Source organism: Tachypleus tridentatus, chromosome 13, assembly GCF_004210375.1.
Source record: "Tachypleus tridentatus isolate NWPU-2018 chromosome 13, ASM421037v1, whole genome shotgun sequence".
Taxonomy (NCBI): Eukaryota; Metazoa; Arthropoda; class Merostomata; order Xiphosura; family Limulidae; genus Tachypleus; species Tachypleus tridentatus.
In genome coordinates, this window is record NC_134837.1 from 207,070,734 (window position 1) to 207,095,223 (window position 24,490).

The 24,490-nt window shown below is 36.3% G+C and overlaps 1 protein-coding gene across 4 annotated transcripts in view; it reads right to left on the bottom strand.

Moving 5' to 3' along the window:
- Window positions 1–24,490, bottom strand: part of LOC143238008 (adenylate cyclase type 2-like) — a 186,822-nt gene that overhangs the window by 88,582 nt on the left and 73,750 nt on the right. For 3 of the 4 annotated variants that reach the window (XR_013020380.1, XM_076477874.1, XM_076477875.1), the window contains exons 4-5: window positions 11,295–11,444; window positions 3,731–3,882 (exon numbers count right to left, since the gene is read on the bottom strand). Coding sequence is in view for 3 of the 4 variants with exons in the window: in XM_076477874.1 (XP_076333989.1) it covers window positions 3,731–3,882; window positions 11,295–11,444 (302 nt within the window). In the remaining variant the exon portion in view is untranslated. The remainder of the gene's footprint in view (window positions 1–3,730; window positions 3,883–11,294; window positions 11,445–24,490) is intronic. The other variant, XM_076477876.1, reaches the window with a different exon arrangement.

Below are 24,490 nucleotides of genomic sequence, written 5' to 3' on the forward strand. Positions count from 1 at the left end.
GCTTCAGCCTTTTGTTGGTGAGATGCTGATTTGTATGTCTGGAACAATCGTTTATCCCGCCATGCGCCACAGAAAAATCGATGTGACAAACCGTACGTTTTGTACAGTTGTCTGTATGATGCAATGACCGGATATTTTGCACTATACTCTTTCCTAAATTTTTGATTCACAGTTTTAATCTTATTAGATTTGCCAGAAACAAGACAATCTGGTAAACGAGGCCTCTTTTTTTTCCATATTGTGAACGATTGCATTGGTGTTTCTATGCCGCTTAGTTTGTATGTTTGTTTTGAATTTCGCACAAAGCTACTCGAGGGCTATCTGTGCTAGCCGTCCGTAATTTAGCAGTGTAAGACTAGAGGGAAGGCAGCTAGTCATCACCACCCACCGCCAACTATTGGGCTACTCTTTTACCAACGAATAGTGGGATTGACCATAACATTATAACGCCCCCACGGCTGAAAGGGCGAGCATGTTTGGCGCGACGGGGATGCGAACCTTAGAAAACGAGAAATACCCATTTCGCGAGCGCTGATTGGCTGACAAGCACTGATGACGTAAATATTGATTCCCCCCACGTACCCAGTATGGAGAAGCACCGCATTCAAATTATTGGTAGACGTCGGAGATACAAATATTTTTTATTATATCAAGCACAAACATGATTATCGCAAGTAGTCATTTGAACTGTGTCTTTTATTTATTATCAAATTTATTTGTATTTCACTAGAAATTTTCTTTTCACCCCTTCAAGCCCTGGGGGAACAATTTATCACTTTATTGTATAGGCCTATATAATGTATAATAATCTGGGGGTTGTAACAAGTCGTAATATTTGTCTGTATGAGCGTATAGTCGTAATGTATACACCAAAATCGTAATGATTACGCTCAAATCGTAATGGTTAGCATCTCTGCTAATTTGTGTGTACAATAAATAATCGTATAATAACAATTAGATTTTCTCTTTTTGTAATTTCTTTAATTAGGTGACGCCATTAGGCTTAATTTATTTGTAAGAAAAGTAATAAACAAGTTAAATTTATGCACATGTATAATACAAATTGAGATGACTGAAAATAAATACTAACTAAATTAATACAAACCATCTGCTGTCGCTACAACGAAACAAGACATGGCTGAATAAAATCACCTTGTATAAAGAATTTAACAAAATAAGGCACACTGAAAAACAAACAGACGAGAAAACCTTTGTTACATAAAACCGTTCAAAAACAAGAACAACATGGAAATTCCAATTTACACTTTACGTACGTACATTCAAAGCTTTTTCCGTCCAGGTCACATCTCCCAATTTGTTTAATGGGCATGAGGCTAAAGCACAAACATGGACAGCCACAAAAATTACCCCTGGGGGTTAAAGTTTACATCACCATAATATATGTTATGAATGAATAAGGAAAAAAAATATTTGTTTCTCATTTTCCAGAGGAACAATGCCTCCTTTCTTTCTCATGCCTTGTTTTTACGTGTTTATTAATGTTACAAATATACGGACTCAGTTTAATAAATGCGTAAGTGACGTGTGTGTGTATATACAATTCAACATTTAAAAGTAGAACCCACGAACATAAGGGCGTCTAGTTCATATACAGAAAAAACGAAACATCTCTTTGATTTCTTTTTATCTGCTACTTATACATATTGTTTATGATCACCCTTTCTCAGAGGATAACTTTAACATTCTGACACTCAAGCTAACCCTAACCAAAGAAATTCGCTTTAACAATAATACCTTCATTTAAAGTTGTAGGTATATAATGTTTTGAGGGAAAAGAAGAGAGTGGAATGAGTAAACTTCTACAAACAAATATGAGAAATATCAATTTTGAGAATATTCCATTCCTTGAAATGTTCAGTGTTGACATCCATAAAATATCATACATACCAATATAATGTCCGTATACAGGGCTATCTGCGCAACCGTCCCTAATAGCAGTGTAAGACTAGAGGAAGGCAGCTAGTCATTATCGCCCCTCTTGGGCTACTCTTTAACAACGAATAGTGGGATTGATCGTTGCTTAATAACGCCCCCATGGCTGAAAGGGCGAGCATGTTTGATATGACGGCGATTCGAACTTGTGATCCTCAAATTACGAGTAGAGTGACATATTCATCTGGCCATGCTTGGCCACAATTTTTAGTGAATATGAAACAGCTCTCAAATTTTGGTTCAGCTTATCAAAATATACACAAAACTGTTTCCCTCGGCGAACTGGGGCTAAGATTTTGTGAACATTTCGTATCGATGATGATGAAATCCGTAAGTTCTTGTAGAATGAATGATTTAACTTCATCCACGTCACCCCTTCCTCCCAATAAGCTACAGTACCATCACTCTTTTCTTTTCAAAAGTAAAGATAAAATACAACAGCACTTGATACTTCATAAAGAAAAACAAATCACAAAGGTTCAACAATAACCGTTTAGTGTTTGTAATAGTATTATGAATAATAATAAAAGGATGACTATGTGTGATACATATCTCCAAGAGCCTAAAAACATGAAATTTTGTACCCATACTAAATGAACCCTAAGGTTATATACCTGGTTATCAATACTTATGTGCGTGCGCCTCTTTTTATGAAACAAGTTAGCGAAAAATCACATGGAAAAGAATTGGTTTCGTTTGTTTCGTATTTCGCGCGAAGAGAAAAGAAGTGTTTTCTTGTATAACAACTTCTAATATACAGAAAAGTCAGTGCGTTTTCGTAACAATTCGTTTTCCTACAATGTCTTTTATGTCATGTCGCTTAGCAACAACAATATTAGGTCATACTTTTATGTTAAAATTGGTTCAGAATGCAAACACTAACCATCTCAATAACCCGAGGGAAAACAGCTACGTTCTCTAGTTTTATGAAATAAAGTGAAGGATTTTGAAACAACATATAATCCAAAGTACCTAACAATAACCTGAAACTTATATGTAAAACGTATGACATCACAATACCTTGTTGGTTTGTTGCGTTCGTTCTTTATACCGAGGTGAAAAGAACACAGTTTCAATGTGTTAACAAGAAGCAATACTCAATAGCCGCAGCACTGGAATTTTTTTCAGAAAGTTTGTTTTGAATTTCGCGCAAAGGTTTAGAAAGTATTAGAGTAAATTATCCTTAAATTCCTTTTTTAAAACTTTTTATTAGCTATACTTCTGTGCGCCAGCAATGCCAAGCATGAGGCACGTGTATATTTGACTCGATTTTATTACTCATTAAAATCTCTACCAGCCTACCCTCAAATTGAAATTCTTTGAGGCAGGATTACAGTAAGTTGATTAATAAGACCTTGGGCGTAGTCAAATAGAGCAATCGAATGGGTTTGACTTCCTGAGTCCAAAACTGTAATTGGACCTCAAATTGGTCAAGATATGACAAAGCTATGAGATAAAAGTCTATACTTAAAAAAAAAAAAAAAACTCAGTGAACTCAGAGCCATTCCATGAATTGCCTATCCGCGGATAGTAAGTATTTGTATTAATACATTTTTGCATAAATTTGAAATACAGTTATAAACCTGGCGTTTACGAGATCATAACTAACACGTTTAAGGTATAAAATTTTGAAGGACCAATTTGCATTCACAGTGTCTATTAACAAATATTTTGGTCAATAGACTGAGACAGGTAAAAAGTAGGCGTAGAATGTTCTATGTTTTAAATTTTACTTACAATAAAAAACAGTAACAACTTTTCTCATCTATGAATATACCTGACGTTATTATGTCTTTGAACGTATAGTTCGTGAAATCTCTGTTTTGCTTGTGTGGTTGGAGTTTGACAGGCGTCCGCCATTTTTAGCATTATCTTCCTCTTTACTTCCGCTGCAATGTATGCTGGGATTACACTCAGAAGAAGTTGTTCCTAAAAAGAAAAATGAATGAATTAAACAGTCGCATTATTTACCTTAAAAATAGTTCACAACGACAGTAGCGTAAAATCCCACAATAAGATACTTGTTTAATATGGTTATTTAAATAAGAACAGTGATAGGTTGCTCGTTTTCAATAAAGACACTAACTGGTTGTTTAATTAAATACTGATGCAGACTGTTAAGACTGATTATGTTTTTTATTGCTGTGATTCAGCTTCGTTTACCATTTTTTGTGACTATTTAAAGGAGTCAAAAAGTCGTTGACATCATTGGGTTTACGGCCAATTATGTCGTTAACAGCAAGAGTTCCTAGCTGACGAAACAATGCATTGTGTTTTTTATAAATAATAATATAAGAACAGTATGTTTAATCATATTCATTAGCAGGTTAAATTTTAATTTCACTCTCGTCACAATTTAATATTAAATAGTTTAAAACAAGAAACTATTAATTCAAATAGACATGTACAATTACCAGTTTTTTCAGTTAGGTTAGAAATATTGTTAAGAATTTTGATTATCCACAAACTAATGAAAGTATTAAAACTGTCGTATTCTCTCTTTAGAAACTAAATAACTTAATATGAAGCAGCAGCAAAAACCACCGAAGCCGAGAGTATCTCCACATTGTCCAATAAAATCCATATTTACGGTATATATATGTAAATTCTTAACAAAATTGCACAACACTTCGTATAGACCTGTACAAGTTTCGAACAATTTCATCCATCATCAGTAACCCTCGAGAAGAAAATGGGCGTTATCACCTGCTATGTAAATATGGGAGTAAAAGACAACTGAAAAATATTGTGCGTGTGTTAAACCAAACAATGGACTCAATTTCTAGGTATAATCATGTTGAAACAAACCTCTTACCAAAGTTCAATACGTTTAATAAGTCTTGATCTTTGTGTTTCAGTTCTCGTGGAGAAAAATACATCATAGTGTAACAGAAGAAGAGAACACTCGTTGTCATGGTCCATAAATAATCGATAACGTGTTGGTCGATTAGTTTATCGCGGCAGTTGTGTGCGTTGTGTAAGCTGTTCGTCGGTTATTCTAAAACACAACAGGGTTTCGTATGGAACAACAGTCTAATAACATATATATGACTTTGAAGTTTTTTTTTACATTATCGGCCGAGAAGACAAATACAAGTTTTTCTGTCGAACAACCTGGAAAGTCTTGGAATAAAAAGTATTTCCGTAATTTGTGAGTTTGTTAACTTTTATCTAACATAACTGTCACTTCAACAGACGTTAACTACCAGATGAAAACGAATACACTAAATGGCACTCCTTTCAGATGCAGGATTTCTAATTTTCTCGTCTGTCAAAACTTCTAGATGGGCCTAGTGTCGTGTCAAACTTTGTAATTGTTTCATAAGCTTTAAAGTAGTATGTATGCTTTCGTGAGATAAAGTATGATTCTTTGAACGCCCTCAAGTGGTTCAGCGGTAAATCTTAGGACTTTCACCGCTGAAATCTTTGATATAATAGTCATGCTCGATATAACACAAATATCCCATTACGTAGCTTTGTGCTAACAACAGACAAACTTACCAAAACTACCAGATTACGATAACAAAGAATCGACTCAGTGTTGTGCTCTGTTTTGTTTTAATCTGTGAATGAAAGAAACACTGGGAAAAATATCAGCGTCTAACGCGCCATCCATAAACCACGTATGACGTCATTTACGTCTCTCAAGGCGCAGATAGCCTAGTTGCTTTGCTCCATAAAACACCAAATCAATCAACCAATCGGCACTCAAACAATCTTGACCTTTGTGTGTATAAGATTATCTCCGGTAAAATCTTTCAATTGCCAGCGGCTTTCGTTTTGGATCTTCAATGATTGTTGAAAATGAACCATGAGGCTACGTTTCATTTGTGAGTATTCTTTGACATAATACGATAAAATACTGGGAAAAGTAGAAATGCTTTATTGTTTTTCTAGTAGGAAGTTGGGAAGCGCACTCTACCAGACACATTCACACCCATCTTTTATTATTTATTTGTATGTAAATGTTTAATTTTAAGAGTATCACCCAAATTTCTCAAACATGTAACGAAAATAACATGCGTAACGAATACCACATAACGTCCACATATCAGTCTTTTCTCGTGTTCTGGAACACTTATTTGTCCTTTTAAATGTTTTCTTAGCACCTAAAAGCTCCCCGCTAGTATAGCGGTAAGTCAACGGATTTACAGCGCTAAAATCAGGGGTTCGATTTTCCTTGGTGGGCTCAGCAGATAGGCCGATGTGGCTTTAGTATAAGAAAAACAAAGCACCCGTGGTTAAACGATAAACTACAGGCTTATAACGCTAAACATCTGGCTTTGATACAAGTGGTAGGCAGTACAAAGATAGCCCATTTTATAGCTTTTAGTTTAACACCAATCAAATAAACAAAATGAAAATCTACAATCCACTGGCGATGTGAATACAAAACACATAAATATGTACCAAAAACGTAATATAAGTGTAGGCTTAACAGAGTTAATTAAACACAAGAAGCCCCCCCCCGTATAGTACAGCGGTATGTCTCCAGATTTACAACGCTAAAATATGGGGTTCGATTCTCCTCGGTGGGCTCAGCAGATAGCCTGATGTGGCTTTGATATAAGATAACACAAACAATTGAACACAGGAAGCACGATGATCAGTCTCAGATGTTTGGTAAGGTTTTCACTGATTTTTTTAATGACGTGAAAGATGATTCGTAGATAAAAAAAAAAAAAAAAAAACGACAAAAATGTTCAGACTCCGGTTTAAGATGCCCCTCAGTATTTTGCTCTACACATTTCATGTTCTATAAGTTTGATAGTTATCAAATGGGATATAAATTTTCAGGTTCTGATAAACTTTAGAAACATAGAATCACTTTAGCTGAACGAAACCTTGGCAGTTGTTTAGCCTAAACAGAAAGAAGTCTGATGAATTCTCTCCCCAACAGGAACGTACCCGCTCATGTTAGATTATCTGCACATGGGAGTTTTCCTGTACAATGAAGTGATGTGGGGTGGTTTGAAAATGTCCAGTGAGACAAAGGCGGCAAAAAAGCAAGTGGACAAGTCCAGAGCCCGCAGGTAGAAAAGAAGCAAGCCGAAGACCAACCCCGTGATAATCAGTGGAACGTCCCGTTATCAAGGCCACGGAATGGCTGGGATCTATAAATCCAAGTTCCTCAGAAGTTGTCTTCAGCTAAAACCACGTCACAAGAAAACAGTGTTTATAATAACTAAAGTCGAAACTAGAATGATATTTTACATACTTGATTAAGGCCGAGAATGGGTGAGATACAAGAAATAAACAGGAAATAAACATAAGGTTATTTCGTAGGTACACGTGTTTGTGTGTGTTTGTTTGTGTTTTCTTATAGCAAAGCCACATCAGGCTATCTGCTGAGCCCACCGAGGAGAATCGAACCCCAGATTTTAACGTTATAAATTCGGAGACATACCGCTGTACTAGCGGGGGGCTCGTAGGTACGCAAATGTCCAGTTTAATCACTTAAATAAACTGTACACTTCATTATATTGGTTGTAGGATATTAGTATTAGGCTTATTGTATTTTAAACACTACATTCTTTATCTAGGCCCTTAGGGATTTTCAAAGATTAGAAAAGTTATACTAATAGTTTTCCAGATATAGTGCATTTGTCATATCTATTGCTGACGACCCGTTTCGCTCAACACGGAGTTCTTCAGACCAACTGAAACACGACAAACACAGGAACACTGTTTATATGAATCATCTGATCCAATAACAATTGTCGTTATTTATATGATCAAGGGTAGCCAAGGGATATCATTTCTGACTAAATGTTAAGGGATCGTCAACCTAAACGAAATTTCTTGATGACGAGAGATCCATTTGAAATAAAAATATATCTCAGAACGGCTGGTATGGGTATACCTAATATATCTCAGAACGGCTGGTATGAGTATACCTAATATATCTCAGAACGGCTGGTATGAGTATACCTAATATATCTCAGAACGGCTGGTATGAGTATACCTAATATATCTCAGAACGGCTGGTATGGGTATACCTAAACGAAATGTGTTCAATTTATAAAGTACTGTCATTTGCTTCTCCCAGTGTCACAGCGGAATATCTGGACTGACATCGCTAGAACCAGGTTTCTTTACCAGTGTTGGGCAGAGCGCAGATAGTCAATTGTGTAACTTTGTGCTTAGTTCCAAACATTCAACAAACAATTATTCTCAACTAAAAATTAGAAAGAGAACGAAATTCAAACAGTAAAGACATTAAACATTTAGGTTCACGAAAGTTTAAAAGATTATTTTTGGTTTGTTTTGAATTTCGCACAGTTATACGAGGGCTATCTGCGCTAGCCGTCCCTAATTTAGTAGTGTAAAACTAGATGGAAGACAGCTAGTCATCATGACCCACCGCTAACTCATGGGCTACTTTTTTTTTACCAACGAATGGTGGGATTGACCTAACATTATAACGCCCACACGGCTGAAAGGGCGAGCATGTTTGGTGTGATGGGGATTCGAACCCATGACTCTCGGATTATGAGTTGAGTGGCTTAACCACCTGGCCATGCAGGGCCTAAAATATTATTATTACCAAATTGTTGGATTTGTTTGATTATTTCAATTTTGTGCAAAGCTACACGATTTTCCATAGGCGTTAGCCATCTCTCATTTAGTATCGTGAGTCTAGAGGGAAGGGCTGCTAGTCATCACCACCCGCCGCCAACTATTGGGCTACCTTTTAATCAACAAAAGTTGTATTGATTGTCACACAATAACGTCCTTACGCCTGAAAGGACGAACATGTTCGGTGACGGGGATTCGAACCCGCGACCCACAGATATCGAGTCGAACGCTTTTACTACCAGGCTATGTTAGGCATAAATTATTGGGCCAAGAAACAAAGACGAAAACAAACAAAGCAAAAGAAAAGTATAAGAACAAATAAGAGTCGTCTTTGAACACGATATTTTACGAATAAATGAAACAGAAAATAAGCGCGTGAAACAAATTGATAGACGTCGAATTTTCAATTTTATTGGAATTATTACGAAAATGTGAATAAGCAAGCAGTGCATTTGGTTTCCCAGAAATGAGAGATTGATAATTAAAACTGGTAACTGAAATATAACATTTTACGGTGATATATTTCCTTCCTGTTCTGATAAAGCGAGGTGTCTGAAAGAAGACGCAATATTCAAGATGGCGCTTCGAGATCACTGGTCAAGACCTACAAACAAAACTGCAAGAAGACTTCTGGGAATTCGTTTGACGTGAGCAAAATTTTAGTGTAATCTTCAGCTACACACTGTATATTATGAATACAATGAACTTAAATGTAACAAACTGCAAATATTTGAAGAAAGTTGATTTTGTATTATATAGAGGTTGGATATGTTGTATTTAAATAATTTTGGAATTTTAGGACGACATAACAGTCTATTTCGTCACGTCCAGTCATGCTGTTTCTAATGGTCATACATCTTTTACAATATCTCTACAGCGCATTTTCCGTTACCAAAGGCTCTGCCGTAATGCTGTCATGTCCAAAGCACATTCGCCCTCCTTGCTGGCTTTCCATACACCATCTTTTGTATGTGAACGACGGTTTCGCAGCGCTAGTTTCAAAAGTCCGTTCACATAGAAATATATATAGGAGCTGACTCCATCCGCTTGGGGTATGTGACGATTGAACGGATATGTCGAAGAAGCAACTTGTACAGGTGGCACAAGGACCCTTTTGCCCCTAACCTTTATATTTGTATATTTTCACTTGACACCACACTTTATCTACCTCGACTCGGCTGGACTTAATGAAGGTTAATTCTTCGATAGTGCTGGTTTCACAGTTAGTTTCATATTCCAATGTAATCAAATACAATAGATATCCTATCTTAGAAAGTCTGTATTCGCGACCTGTATATATCAAGATTATGGATATATTATGTTCAAAAGGATGATTACATAACTTTCTCACATGTTATAAATATCAGAGGACATCACACTACCTACGAAACGCAAAATCATCTTAAGATATACTTCTATCGCAGCATTGTAGCGGCTGTGATTTTCATGTGCTTTGCTAACATGCGTGTTCGAAATCGCTTAAACATAACGCATTCAGCTCTTTGTCTTCAAACGTTGCATAACAACGTTACAGAGAATCAGGACCGAAAACTTACAAATTAGTGAGAAAAAGGGTAGTGGAACAAATATTTTCCTTTTATCTTGGAACGCATATACATGTTATTTTTAATGACTTAATTACGCTAAAAACAAAGTAGGGTTAGCGATTGTTTGTAAGGTACTGGGTGATCTTCCCCTCGGAGGGGTCAGCAGATAGCCCGATGTGGTTTTGCTATAACAAAACACACACATACTGAGTGAACTGAAGTAAAAACAAAGTAGGGTTGGTGGGTATTTATAAATTACTGAATGAACTGAAGTAAAACCAAAGTATGGTTGGTAGATATTTATAAGTTACTGAGTGAACTGAAGTAAAAACAAAGTAGGGTTATCGGGTATTTATGACATACCGAGTGAACTGAAGTAAAAACAAAGTAGGGTTGGTGGGTATTTATAAAATACTGTGTGAACTGAAGTAAAACCAAAGTAGGGTTGGTGGATATTTACAAGTTACTGAGTGAACTGGAGTAAAACAAAGTAAAATTGGTGAGTATTTATAAGATAATGTATGAACCGAAGCAAAAACAAAGTAGAGTTATCAGATATTTATGACATACTGAGTGAAAAGTAAAAACAAAGTAGAGTTATCTGGTATTTATAACATACTGAGTGAACTGAAGTGAAAACAAAGTAGGGTTAATGGATATTTATAAGTTACTGAGCAAATTGAAGTAAAAAAAAAGTAGGGTTGGTGGGTATTTATAAGATACCACCTGAACTGAAGTAAAACCGAAGTAGAGTTGGTGGATATTTAAAAGTTACTGAGTCAACTGAAGTAAAACAAAAGTAGGGTTGGTGGATATTTACAAGTTACTGAGTGAACTGGAGTAAAACAAAGTAAGATTGGTGAGTTTTATAACATAATGTATGAACCGAAGTGAAAACAAGGTAGGGTTATCGGGTATTTATGACATACTGAGTGAAAAGTAAAAACAAAGTAGACTTATCGTGTATTTATGACATACTGAGTGAACTGAAGTGAAAACAAAGTAGGGTTGGTGGATATTTAAAAGTTACTGAGTGAACTGAAATAAAAACAAAGTAGGGTATTTAGAAGTTACTGAGTGTGCTGAACTAATACAAAGTAGTGTTGATGGGTATTTATAAGTTACTAATTGAACTGAATTTAATACATAGCAGGGTCATAACTAAGGTCACTAGTCATCAGTGTACAACAACAAGACTTCGGGATCTTACTTTACCTGTTGCTCTTTTTCATACTCCAGTTTAATTCGTGATTCTATCACCCCTCTGGTCCCGGTGAAGGTCCGGTCTAATGCTTGATCTCTCATCTGTCTGTGATAGTAACCCACTTTAACAGCACATAACAGAAACACCGAATTTGCTACGATCTAAAGAGACAGAGGGCACGAATTATTACTATACAGTGTTTTATTATATTGTACATTATATATATATTTTTTAAATTCTCAGTGGTTTAGCTGAAAAAGAAGTGCTTGTGTTTCTCTGTTTCGTTCAAATATCATTATATTGATTAATTAGTGAAGACAGAAATGTCACACCTTCGTCTACACATAGATGTGCTATTTCACGTGTAATCTAGTTGCCGAATTTGTTTCAACCACCTTTCTTCTCTCGCACCTGAATCCCATTATTCCTTATTGGATAACTGCGCCCTCTGGTTGTTTGTATTTTACTTGATAAGTGTAAGAATTAAAAGAAAATATCAGCGCCACGTAAACGTTTCCATGAAATAAAAAATATCACAAGCTACAAAAATGTACCTTCTTTGTCAACTATTTACCATAATTGCTTTTTTTTAAAGAAAATCGATAAAGAGAGCGTCAGAACATCTAGTAACAGCTAAACTTGAATACACTGCTTTGACTATTTAATTGTTTTTAGTTTCTACTGAGAAACTCTTCCTGTCGTCAGCACATTACTCCTCTTATTTAGATTTAAAAAACCTAAACTAGAGTAATCTGTGTTATTATGTACATGACACTACCTATATTTAATAATAAACTCACTTTTTTACTGTTAGGCTTAATCTAATATACTTTAGAAGAAGACAAAAGAATATAAAACCACAATGATGTACATGTAAGTCGTCTGGTAGATTCGCATAAATAAATTTATAATATTTAAGGTTAGTGTTACTTTATCCTAATAAATTTTGGAGGAACTTTCTTCCAATCTGATAAATTTGGATCTAGTACTATTTGTTTTAGGGACAGGATATTTCCAGTTCATTGAGCAAATAGTCCTGGCTTTGGTGGAACACAATATATTTTTTATGTCGTATACGAAGTACCGATGGGTTCTTGTTCAATATTCTGAAAGTGTTTTTTGAACGATATGACGACAGTGTTATGTATGATATGCCATTAATGTTTTATAGGATGTATGGATCATGTTTTTGTAATATGTCGTTATTCTGGTATACTGATATTGCTATGATATTTCAATAATATCTTGTATAATATATTTCTCAACACATCGACATTTCTACTCGATATCTTAAGTAAGTCAATCGACAAAACATATATCAACGTTTTAACAAAAACAATGCTTTCATAGTCGTTTGTTGAAAACCTCTAGCCATATCCTTAAAAACAATATATTTGAATGTAAAACTAAAACTTCCATTCTGTCAAGCAACAACAGCAGAATTTCGATCATTTAACGTTTTTGTTTCAGACCTTCCTAACATAAATTCTACAATGAATAAATGTGACTTGAAGAGTACCATTCATACTATGTTATTCATGTATTAGCTAAGATCCCATATAACTTCATAAATTATCTCATTCTTTTTCCTTATATCCTCGTCACACTAAACATTCTCGCCCTTTCAGCCGTGGGGGCGTTATAATGTAACGCTCAATCCCGCTATTCATTGGTAAAAGAGTAGCCTAAGAGTTGGCGGTGGGTGGTGATGACTAGCTGCCTCCCCTCTCGTGTTACACTGCTAAATTACGGACGGCTAGTGCAGATAGCTCTCGAGTAGCTTTGCGCGAAATTCAAAACAAAACAAAACCTTATAACCTTTCACCTTGTAAGGTGATGTTCGCTTTTCATTTGGTTCCTCATTTTCATTTTACAAGGTGCAAAATCCAGAACGAAAGTCATCATTCTCTTACAGCTAAAATAATTTGTTTTATTGATGAAGGTCTTGAGAAATTAATTATTATTTATACAGAAATCGTTTTTCAGCTTAAAGACAGTAATTTTTGTTGATAAATCAATCAATATGTACATACAAGAGGCGCTGTTGGAAGTTCAAAGGGAAGTAGAACATCTTTTGAGTGCTTTCCATCAGAAACTGACAACATAAAAGAAAGCTATTATAGACTTATTCGATGGCTCTGGTGCAAGATTATGTAGTACAGGTTTATGTGGTACAAGTTTGTATGGAATATTTTTAAGTTAACGAAAACAATACAGTTTCAGAGAAGCATATAGAAATAGCAAGCAATAATTTGTTACACCACTAGGCACTTTTAGTTTTAAAAAATGAGTAATTATGAAGAGTGTGATTATGGCCCGTTTGCTAACTTTGAATTTTACCCTATAAATAAAACATTGTGATGTCCTGTGTCACAGTCTTCATTACGAAATTAATTAATCAATCGAATCAGGATTTTCTTTGGTCTCGGAAGTGTCCGGTAACATGTTAATACTAATGGTCCTGTAACCTTCAACGATAATTCTCTGTAACATTTCATTGTTAATGTTAATTATCTGCAACATTTAAGTACTAGATATAAGAAAGAACACGTGTTTTTTTTTTTTAAGATGATCGAACTAGCGTTTTGTATTTATGAGGATAACTGTTATATTACTTCTGAGCAGTCAACAAGTGTTGGCGCATGAAAACAGCTGGAAATCTCCGCGAGATGGCGGCAAACATAATATGGTTCTATCGATTATTTTACTAGTGAAATAGGCTTTAATGGAGTTTTGTTGCTCCTAGATATTTTCGGTATCCTTTCGATTTTAACATATCGTAAAGTCAATTAAGGTATTTCAGCTTCACTAGGATAGTAATCCACAAGGTAACACCGCTGTTCAAATGTTCGATTTTATTGTAAAAAGCACACACGAGATTTAAACAGCGTGATACGAGCACATAGAAAGTCGTAAGTCGATTTTCACGAAATGCTCACTAACTTTATTTTCTTATCTACATTGTTGGCTTACTTTGGATTAGAATTTATGCAAAATACACTTCATAAACAACCAGTTTACTTCGTGTTGAAGTACAATTTATATATATATATGTATAAATACTCGGTTCAAAATTAAAGATATATGCAAGAAGTCACGACAGGATAATAACTTTTTTCCTTCCTGTTCTTTTTTGTACTTAAGGGCAGTCTTATACAGTCATAAACACAAGGTTGCCTTAGGGACGAATATTTGATGAGCGTTTTAAGGATTTACTGTAGAACTTGTGAGTTTCTAAATAAAACTCGGTTTCGTTTTAGTTTAAATAAGAGCTACTAGCCTTGTTTTTCATATAAGTTAAATATTTTACAAAAAACAATTTCGTTTTGATGTGTTTTGTTGCCCACCTCTTTGAAGAAGAAAGAATGTCTTATGAGAAAATTAAATATTTATTGTAAATCATGTTTATTACTTCGGCATATATCAGATTTGGAAATTGTTGTGTTTTTTTTTAATTTCGTGTAAAGCTACACGAGGGCTATATTCGCTAGCCGTTCCTAATTTAGCAGTGTAAGACAGGAGCAGAGGTTCTTAACCTTGTTGGAGGTACTGAACCCCGGAAGTTTCGTACTTGCATTCACTGAACCCTTCGTAATTGGAAAAATAAAATATGATTTTTTTTTCAAATTCAAAACATAAGTAGGTATTTTATTAGTGCACAAAATGAACCATGCATCAGTTGCACACAATATCACTGTGTTCAAAGAACAAGACATGAATTTCACCCAAAAATAAAAACATAACTCAATGAATATTTACTGCAAATCAATGTGACTTTTGCTGTTACCTTTCAGAGACAAATTCAGAAGTGCGTGGCTTCACCTTGACTAGTGCCACTCTCGTATCATTTTCGCAACAAAGTCTGTTCCTTTTCTTCGTTTTTATGTCTACCATCCTCGAAAAGGATTGCTCGCAAAGATACGTTGTAACAAACGGTATGAGTATCTCAAGGGCTTTCTTAGCAATAAGAGGGTACACTATGATTTGGTGACACTAAAACGATGAGAGCGTTGTTGTTCTGAAAAGTTGCTGTTGAACCTGACTCTGCTGAAGTTCAATGATTTTGTCAAGGTATTCATCATCGACATCTGCTGTCGTAACATTAAACGTGAACGGCTGTCTCACCCATGTTGGATATGACTCTCTGGAGAGGAAGTATCCATCGAGAAACTTTGCGAGCTCATCTAAGTGCATGGCAATTGCTTCAGTTCCCCAGAAATGTCTCTACTTTCAGACACATCTTCGATCTTGCTTACACAGTCGTCCAGCAGGGGAAAGTTTACGAAGTTATTATTCTCTGTTCGTTGTTTCCATAATGGTAGCTTTTTTTGAAAAGTCTTCAGGTTTTCTTCCGCTTCGATGATGTTGACTCCACCTCCCTGCATCTGTTGATTGAGGTGATTGAGAGCACTGAAGATATCGGCCTTGTTCGCCAAAATGAGAATGAACTCAGATTTTTCGAAGCAATTTGCATGACAATGTTGGTGCTCTCGCAAAAACAGGGCTAATTCCACACGCATGGCAAAAACACGATTCAGCACCTTTCCCCAGGATAACTACCGAACGTTAGAATGGTACAGAAGTGCATCAGATTCAGAGCCCATTTCATTACACAGGTCTTTGAAGATACGGTGCTTCAGGGCACTATTTCGCACAAAGTTCACACATTCCACTACAATTTTTAATACTTCTGCCAGTTTTGAAGGCAAGGTTTTTGTTGCCAATGCGTGTCTGTGCAGAACACAGTGTGTTACATACAATGATGTGTGGTGCATCGGCTTTCACCAGCGCACCAAAACCACAGTTTCGTCCCAGCATGACTGGAGCTCCGTCCAAACAAATTGCAGAAACCATATCCCACGAAAGATCGTTGTCTCTGAAGAAGTCATCCACAAGTTTCTTCATGTCAGCTGCCTTAGTTGTTGTTATAAGAGGCTTACAAAATAAAAATCTTTTTTTATCTCGTTCTCAACATAGCGCACGAATACAACAAGCTGGCTTAGATTGGAAACGTCGGTGGTCTCGTCGAGTTGAAGGCTGAATTTTTCTGGGCTTGAAATCAGATCTGCAACTACTTGAGCCAAGATGTCATCGTTCATGTCATCTATTCTGCTGCTGATGGTGTCATTTGAAAGAGGAATTTGGGATAACTTATTTTCAGCAGCTTTTCCCAGCATGATATTCGCTATCTTCAACACAGCTGGTTTTACGAGTGCTTCACCAATGGTGTGTGGTTTGCCCTGCTTTGCGATCAAGTACGCAACTTCGTACGATGCTGTGAGGATCGGTTGGTCGATGGGTAAAAAGCCGAGAACAGGCAAAGTAGCTATTTTATTGAACCTGGCTTTCTTTACCTTGAATTCAGCAAGCGTTGTGTTCTTCTAGTTCCCATCTCTATGCAGCTTTAGGAAGTGTTCTCTTAGTTCTTCCGGTGCTAGACTAGAATTGCTCAACTTGGAATTGCAAATCATGCATTGAGGACGCCGACTCCCATCATGTTCCGTTATACACGTGAATCCATATTGTACGTATTCATCCAACCACTTTCTGTTTTCGCAAGACATAGTTAGTATAAAGGGATTGAAAGATTAGGTAAAAAATCACAAAGATATTAAGGCCAAGTGATGTGACGTGTTCAGCCGCATCCAATGATGGCCAACTGGAGCATGACGTCACGAATCAACGAGTAGGGTGAACGGAACGGGGACACACACAGTATGTGTGTCTTGACCTCCGCCGAACTCCTGAGACTGACTCACCGAACTCCTGGGGTTCGACTGAACCCAGATTAAGAACCACTGGACTAGAGGGAAGGCAGCTAGTCATCACCACCTACTGCCAACTCTTGGGCTACTCTTTTTACCAACGAATAGTTGAATTTACCGTCACATTATAACGCCCCTACTGCTGAAAGGGCGAGCATATTTGGTGTGATGGGGATTCGAACCCGCGACTCCCAGATTACGAGTCGAGAGTCTTAAATCACCAAGCCAGGCCGTGTCCTTAGGAATTGTTAATAACATTCAAGTTCTATTGTCAGTTTTCTGTTTCCTCATTACTCTGGCCGAATCACGATAGTTCATAATAAGGTTCGTCTAGGAATTTGACAGAAATTCTAAAAGAACATACGGGATATAAATTATCTTAGAAAGCAAACTTGTTCTCGAGACAGCACAAAAGATATGTCTCAATGGTTAAAGCTGCTAAAATAAAGTTATTTTTTCCAATTGTTAGACAAAACTCAAAATCTGTTAATTTGTTTCTCATATTATTGTTATTCATATTATTATTGTTTCATAAGCCTACAGTAAAAACGGTTATGAACGTTTTATTCAAACACAGACAAACTAACTTAACAAAAAGAAAAAAAAAACTTCTGCTCAGGTGATAGGACTATTTTAATGGTGATTATTGAGGGAAGAGAAGAGATTTTATCAGTTTTTCATCGCTACCTACCAAGTTTCTATTCCAAAAATGGCTATATATACTGCACAAAAATCTATTCATAACTAGTAAAGAAACTTCTGCGTAGGTTGCAGGGCTATTTTATGTTAATTTTTAAAATTCACGATTTCCACCTTTTAAAATTTTCTAAGTTCCTTTTCATTAACAAAATAAACTCTTCGAGGTCATTTAGGCCGGCATAGCCAAGCGTGTTAAGGCGTTCGACTCGTAATTCGAGGGTTGCGGGTTCGAATCCCGGTCGCACCAAACATGCTCGCCCTTTCAGCCGTGGGGGCGTTATAATGTGACGGTCAATCCCACTATTCGTTGGTAAAAGAGTAGCCCAAGAGTTGGCGGTGGGTGGTGATGACTAGCTGCCTTCCCTCTAGTTTTACACTGCCAAATTAGGGACGGCTAGCGCAGATAGCCCTAGAGTGGCTTTGCGCGAAATTCAAACAAACAAACAAATCGAGGTCATTTATGCATTGTCATACTAGTCGGAAACGCTTTGTTTTATTAGAGTGAGCAATGCGTATATTTGTAACAATGTCTCTATCCTTATTATTATTTATTATAATTTTACACGCCGCTGCAAAAAAATTGTAATATTTTACTGAAACCTGGACATTACCGTTGAATACAGGATTGTGTCACAAGATAGTTTTAATATTAATTCAAGTGCCTTTGTAGACACTATTTCCAGCTTATTTTGTTCAGTTTTTCTAGTTGTAGCTTGAAATATAGTCTCGTATTTTGATTTCATATATTTCTATTATCCTTTTTTAAATTAACAAATTTTGTTTGTTTTGTCAGTTTTCTGATCATTTCTTGCTGTATCGAAATATCACACGTTTATAATGCCAGTTTTCTGGTTGCTTGTTACTCTGACTGAATAATGGTTGTTTGTGTTGTTAGATTTCTGTTTATTCCTTGCTCTGCCCGAATATTGATAGTGTTTCTACCGTTACTGTTTTGTTTATTTCTTCCTTTGTCTGAATATCGCATGTTTCTAATACCAGTTTTTTTATTTGCTCCTGGATTTATTCGAATATTGATAGTTTTGTGTTACTAGAGAACTGTAAGACCATCAAGCGTGAACCAATCGAAACTAGAAAAACAAAGACGTTAAGCATTCAACCGTATTTATACCAATCCAACTTCACAAGATATCCAAGTTATTAGCACGTTTTATGAACGTGGATATATATGCTGAAACACTTCACTTCTCATTGAAGACTAGTGGTTGATGCACACGACGGGATCCAAACGAGTCTCCAAATATACTTTATTTTTAGGATATTGAGTCGTGGAGGCGTTATGATGTCAAAATCAAACCCATTAGACTGCAGGTGGTGTTGAGTACCTTCTATTCCTATCCCTAATTAGCACAAATAACCTTCTAGTATTTTTTGAGGAAACTCAGTAAACAAACATTTTTTATTCGATATGCATGAGACCAGGTGGTTAGGGCACTCGACTCGTAATCTTAGGGTCGTGGATTCGAATCCCCCTCACACCAAACATGCTCGCACTTTGAGCCGTAGGGGCGTTATATGTCACGGTCAATCCCACTATTTGTTGGTAAAAGAGTAGCCCAAGAGTTAGCGGTGGGTGGTGGTGACTAGCTGCTTTCCATCTAATCTTACACTGCTAAATTAGGGACGGCTAGCGCAGATATCCCTCGTGTAACGAGATATTAAAAAGCAAAAAACAAACAAACAAGCTCTTCAAATATCTCACACAAAATTTACAGATTCTTTTCATAAAAGTCAATTATATTTAGACTTAAGCCACTGAACTTTAAGTTCTTTAATTTAAAATATTTTGAAAGAGTAAATAACTTAATACCGATATGTTTTCGTTGCGTGTATTCACAACTTTATCGTCAACGATTCGCGTGACCAGGTTAGTCTGATGACATGTCAAACTCATATAATGTTAAATACACCTCAAACGTGTGTGATCGTGTTTATTAGGCTTAACATTTTAAAGTAGTTATTTGTAGGAGTGTGATCTTTCAGATGACCAGCTCACCCAAACCCATAAAAAATTGGCTGAACAACAAAACGTGAACATTGGAATTTGATCATAATACACGCTTAATTATGTAAACAAACGAAAATCTTACGTTTTAGGCTTAATCATATAAGTTTAAAAAACATTTGACAAGTTTATGCTTAAATATGTACATAAATAAACAGAACTGTTATAAGTGCTAGGTTTAATTACTTAAATAAGCGGAACTGTTACAAATGTTAGATTTAATTACGTAATTAAACAGAGCTGTTGTAAGTATTAGATTTAATTACGTAAATAAACAGAACTGTCGTAAGTAGAAGGTTGTATCATGTAAACAAAGCTGTTGGAATTATTAGGTTTAATTATGTAAACAAATAAAACTGTTGGATATATTTGGCTTAATTATATAAACCAACCAATCTGTGTAATAATAATTAGACTAAGTTATGTAAAGAAACGGAACCATGTTTAGAATTAGGTTTAATTATGTGCAAATTAACTACGTGAGATGTTAAGCTGCAGGTTATACCGACAGCATGGACTTATAACTTGTAGAAGAAAAGAATAATCAATGATATAAGACATATAATCGAAAACACACCAGGTGTGAAAAAACGTACGTCCAGAAAAGAATAGAACATCAGACATAAAGAAATGAAATCAAAACTGGCGGCCAAACTGGTAGCTACATTTACAGCAGTAATAAGAATGTTACGCTAAGTATTCATTCTTCAGTTAACCAGGCCACATTTTTGTTCAACGTTGGACATAATGGTGGGTAAAACAAAATACGCCACCTGGTTAAGTAATGAATGAATATTTATTGTAACATTACTATCAGTGCTATAAGTTAGCTACCAGTTTAGCCGCCAGTTTTGATACTTTTTCCTTAATGTCGCACATTCAATACTTTATTGACCGCACCATATTTTCCACGCCTGAGGTGGTTTTGATTACATATCATAACTTCTTGTCAATACGCACCAACAAACCACAGCAAGTAAAAAAGTGATACCAGAGAGTAACTTACATTAACATAACAGATCGCAACCCTATTATTCGGAGCAAACCTTTACAATGAACTTACTCTTATAGATTTCGGATAGTTAAATAAACTTACCTCATAATCGGGCCCGGCATGGCCAGGTGGTTAAGGCACTCGAATCGTATTCTGAGGGTCGCGGGTTCGAATCCCCGCCACACCAAACATGCTCGCTCGCCCTTTCAGCTGTGGGAGTGTTATAATGTGACGGTTATCCCACTATTCGTTGTTAAAAGAGTAGCCCAAGAGTTGGCGGTGGGTGGTGATGGCTAGCTGCCTTCCCTCTAGTCTTACACTGCAAAATTAGGGACGGCTAGCGCATATAGCTCTCGTGTAGCTTTGCGCGAAATTCAAAACAAACCAAACCTTAAAATTTTAGAAACGACTATATTCCTTAAAATATATGATAATGATTCTTTCTCTTTAAAACAGTGATAATAGCTTCCTTTATAGTAACGCAATGGAATTTAGATTAACAATTTCTTGTCATCACCTCCATGCAATCAACACATTCGTATCATTTATTTATACTAATTGCTTAAGTTAATATTACGTAACGCTAAATGCTCTTTAATTTTATAAAACTTTACAAATGTGTTCTTACAAGTTGGCAATGAATAATAACCATCCATCCATATGATTTCTTGAAAACTTGAGCTAGCAACTGATAATCTAGTTTCTTAGCCTAACCAACACTTGTGAATCTTTATGTTTTTTCACCTTATAGTTTTACTGCTCTAAATCAGCCGTTATTAATTCGAGTTACAAAAATTAAAAACAGTCCACTTTACTCTTAGCTCAAGCTGTTGTGAAAATGTTAGACCGATAGCTCACGTGACTTTTTATGTTGGCATGCCCAAAAAGCTTGGTCAAAATTGAGTGGTTTTGTTGAATAAATTTGCACATGTGGCTTATATTTATACCAAGTGATACTCGTGATTGTAGGTTGTACTATCAGCGTATCAAATATGAAGAATAAAAAAAATCCATAAAAGTTATATGATGTTCGTCTATCAAATAAAGCCCCGGCAAGTGGTTAGGGGCGCTCGTAATCCACGTCACACAAAACATGCTTGTATTTCCAGCTGTGGGGAAGTTATAATGTGTCGGTCAATCTTACTCTTTGTTGGTACAAGAATAGCCCAAGAGTTGGCAGTGGGTGGTGGTGACTAGCTGCCTTCCCTCTAGACTTACACTGCTAAATTAGGGAGGGCTAAAGCAGATAGCCCTCGTGTAGCTTTGCGTGAAATTCAAAACAAACAAATATATCAAATAAAGTTTTCGTAATTCTTGTGCAATATTGTAGATTTTATATCTCAGGTATTTATTAATTCATTGTCTTAAAATTTGATATGTAAAGTAAGAGTCGAGTAGAGCATATCCACGGAAAATATGTGGTAGTTTGGATTAACATAATCCAAGATACAGAAGTTTGAACGTCACTAAACGATCACCCAAGTTAGTAACACGCAGTGGGTCCTGCAGGTTGTTTTGGTCACACACTACGGTATGTGTGGGTCCTGCAGGTTGTTTTGGTCACACACTACAGTATGTGTGGGTCCTGAAGGTTGTTTTGGTCACACACTACGGTATGTGTGGGTCCTGAAGGTTGTTTTGGTCACACAGTACGGTATGTGTGGGTCCTGCAGGTTGTTTTGGTCACACACTACGGTATGTGTGGGTCCTGCAGGTTGTTTTGGTCGCACAGTACGGTATGTGTGGGTCCTGCAGGTTGTTTTGGTCGCACACTACGGTATGTGTGGGTCCTGAAGGTTGTTTTGGTCACACACTACAGTATGTGTTGGTCCTGCAGGTTGTTTTGGTCGCACACTACGGTATGTGTGGGTCCTGAAGGTTGTTTTGGTCACACACTACGGTATGTGTTGGTCCTGCAGGTTGTTTTGGTCACACACTACGGTATGTGTGGGTCCTGCAGGTTGTTTTGGTCGCACAGTACGGTATGTGTGGGTCCTGCAGGTTGTTTTGGTCGCACACTACGGTATGTGTGGGTCCTGCAGGTTGTTTTGGTCGCACACTACGGTATGTGTTGATTTATTTCCATTTTGACATTACAGTTATTTTTATTTGCATGACTTTAATAGTTCTTATTCGACGTTGTTTATGATTGGTTGCAAATAAAGAACATATACTTCGGGCTGAAGCCATTACTCGTGATGAGAACTTTTTGTTAGGAAAGAAAATTGAAAACTCACTTATAAAGGAAAACAGTTCGCTCTTCGCTATGCAAATGACACAGACTATTATTTTCAAACAATGAAGACTGTCTGGTGAAAGATGAACTTCTATTTTATTTTATTTTTTTCCACAATCAACTCGCCTGGAACAACTTACAAGGTCTGATTAACTTCGTTCAAGCCTAGTTTTATAATTCACCTCGAGGTATGTAAATATGAAACGCAGTGGCTTAAAAATATCTTAATTAGCATAGTCGACGAATTTCCTTTTTTATTTTAATTTTATGAGGAAAATAACTATTACTGAACGAATAGACAAATTGTTGCTTCTAGCAGTGTGAGGAAGAAGTTAAGCTTATCTCGTATAAAAACACAATAATGGCAACAGTGAACACATGAATATATACTAGACTATTGGACGTACAACTATCAACCTGTATATAGTAATTCCGCTCCATTCCTACTACTGCGTGGCAAGTTTATTTGTAAACGTGCTGCTATACAGCTGATGAGAGATGAAGTGGTTTAGTGAAAACAACCAAAGAGGGACATTAAGAATTCCTAACATGCCTTGCACTACGATGCTACATCAAGTACTGCTGCTATAAAGGGTTTTCTTATAGCAAAGCCACGTCGGGCTATCTGCTGAGCCCACCGAGGGGAATCGAACCCCTGATTTTGGGTTGTAAATCCCAAGGCATACCGCTGTACTAGCGGGGGCACTGCTGCTATAAAGTTGTTTGATAAGGCTAAGTGAGAAGCAACGATTGGCGACTTTATATCCTATGTTTTAACATGATTCCAACAATAAACTTCACTCCCTGGTTTAGTTCAAGTTTTTAGTTTTTAGTAGCTCAGCAATTAACTATACATAACCTCAATATACAATTATTACACAATACACAAGTGTCTCACACCATATCTAAATGTTACATTACACAATACACGAGTATCTCACACGATTTCTAAGTGTTACAATACACGCTACATGAGTATCTCACACGATATCTAAATGTTACATTACACAATACAAGAGTATCTCACACGATATCTAAATGTTACATTATACAATACACGAGTATCTCCCATGATAACAACTTTATACCTATATTAATAAATATAATCAAACATCTAAGCACGCCTTCTACATTCCTATAATCAGTTACACAACCCCTTTCAAACGTGTGGTCAGCTATCGGTCAGTTACCTCTTTCTTTCTTTGTAACCTGACGATGACCGAAGAAGGTCGAAACGTTGTTCGCTCCTCTACATAAACAATTTTCTCAACCCAAACCAGCCATTTTTACATATATATTAACATTTTGATGTATTTTTATATCATAAGAGAAACAATCAGGTAATTGAAAATATTCAATTATCTTGGCTTCTCTCATTTTGGTATATATTTGAAAACTAATAAATACTTGTTTCATCCTATCAAAATGACCTTTAAAGATTTGACTTTCACTTGCGTTTAACCTTTAAACTTTACGAGTATTCTTCCGCA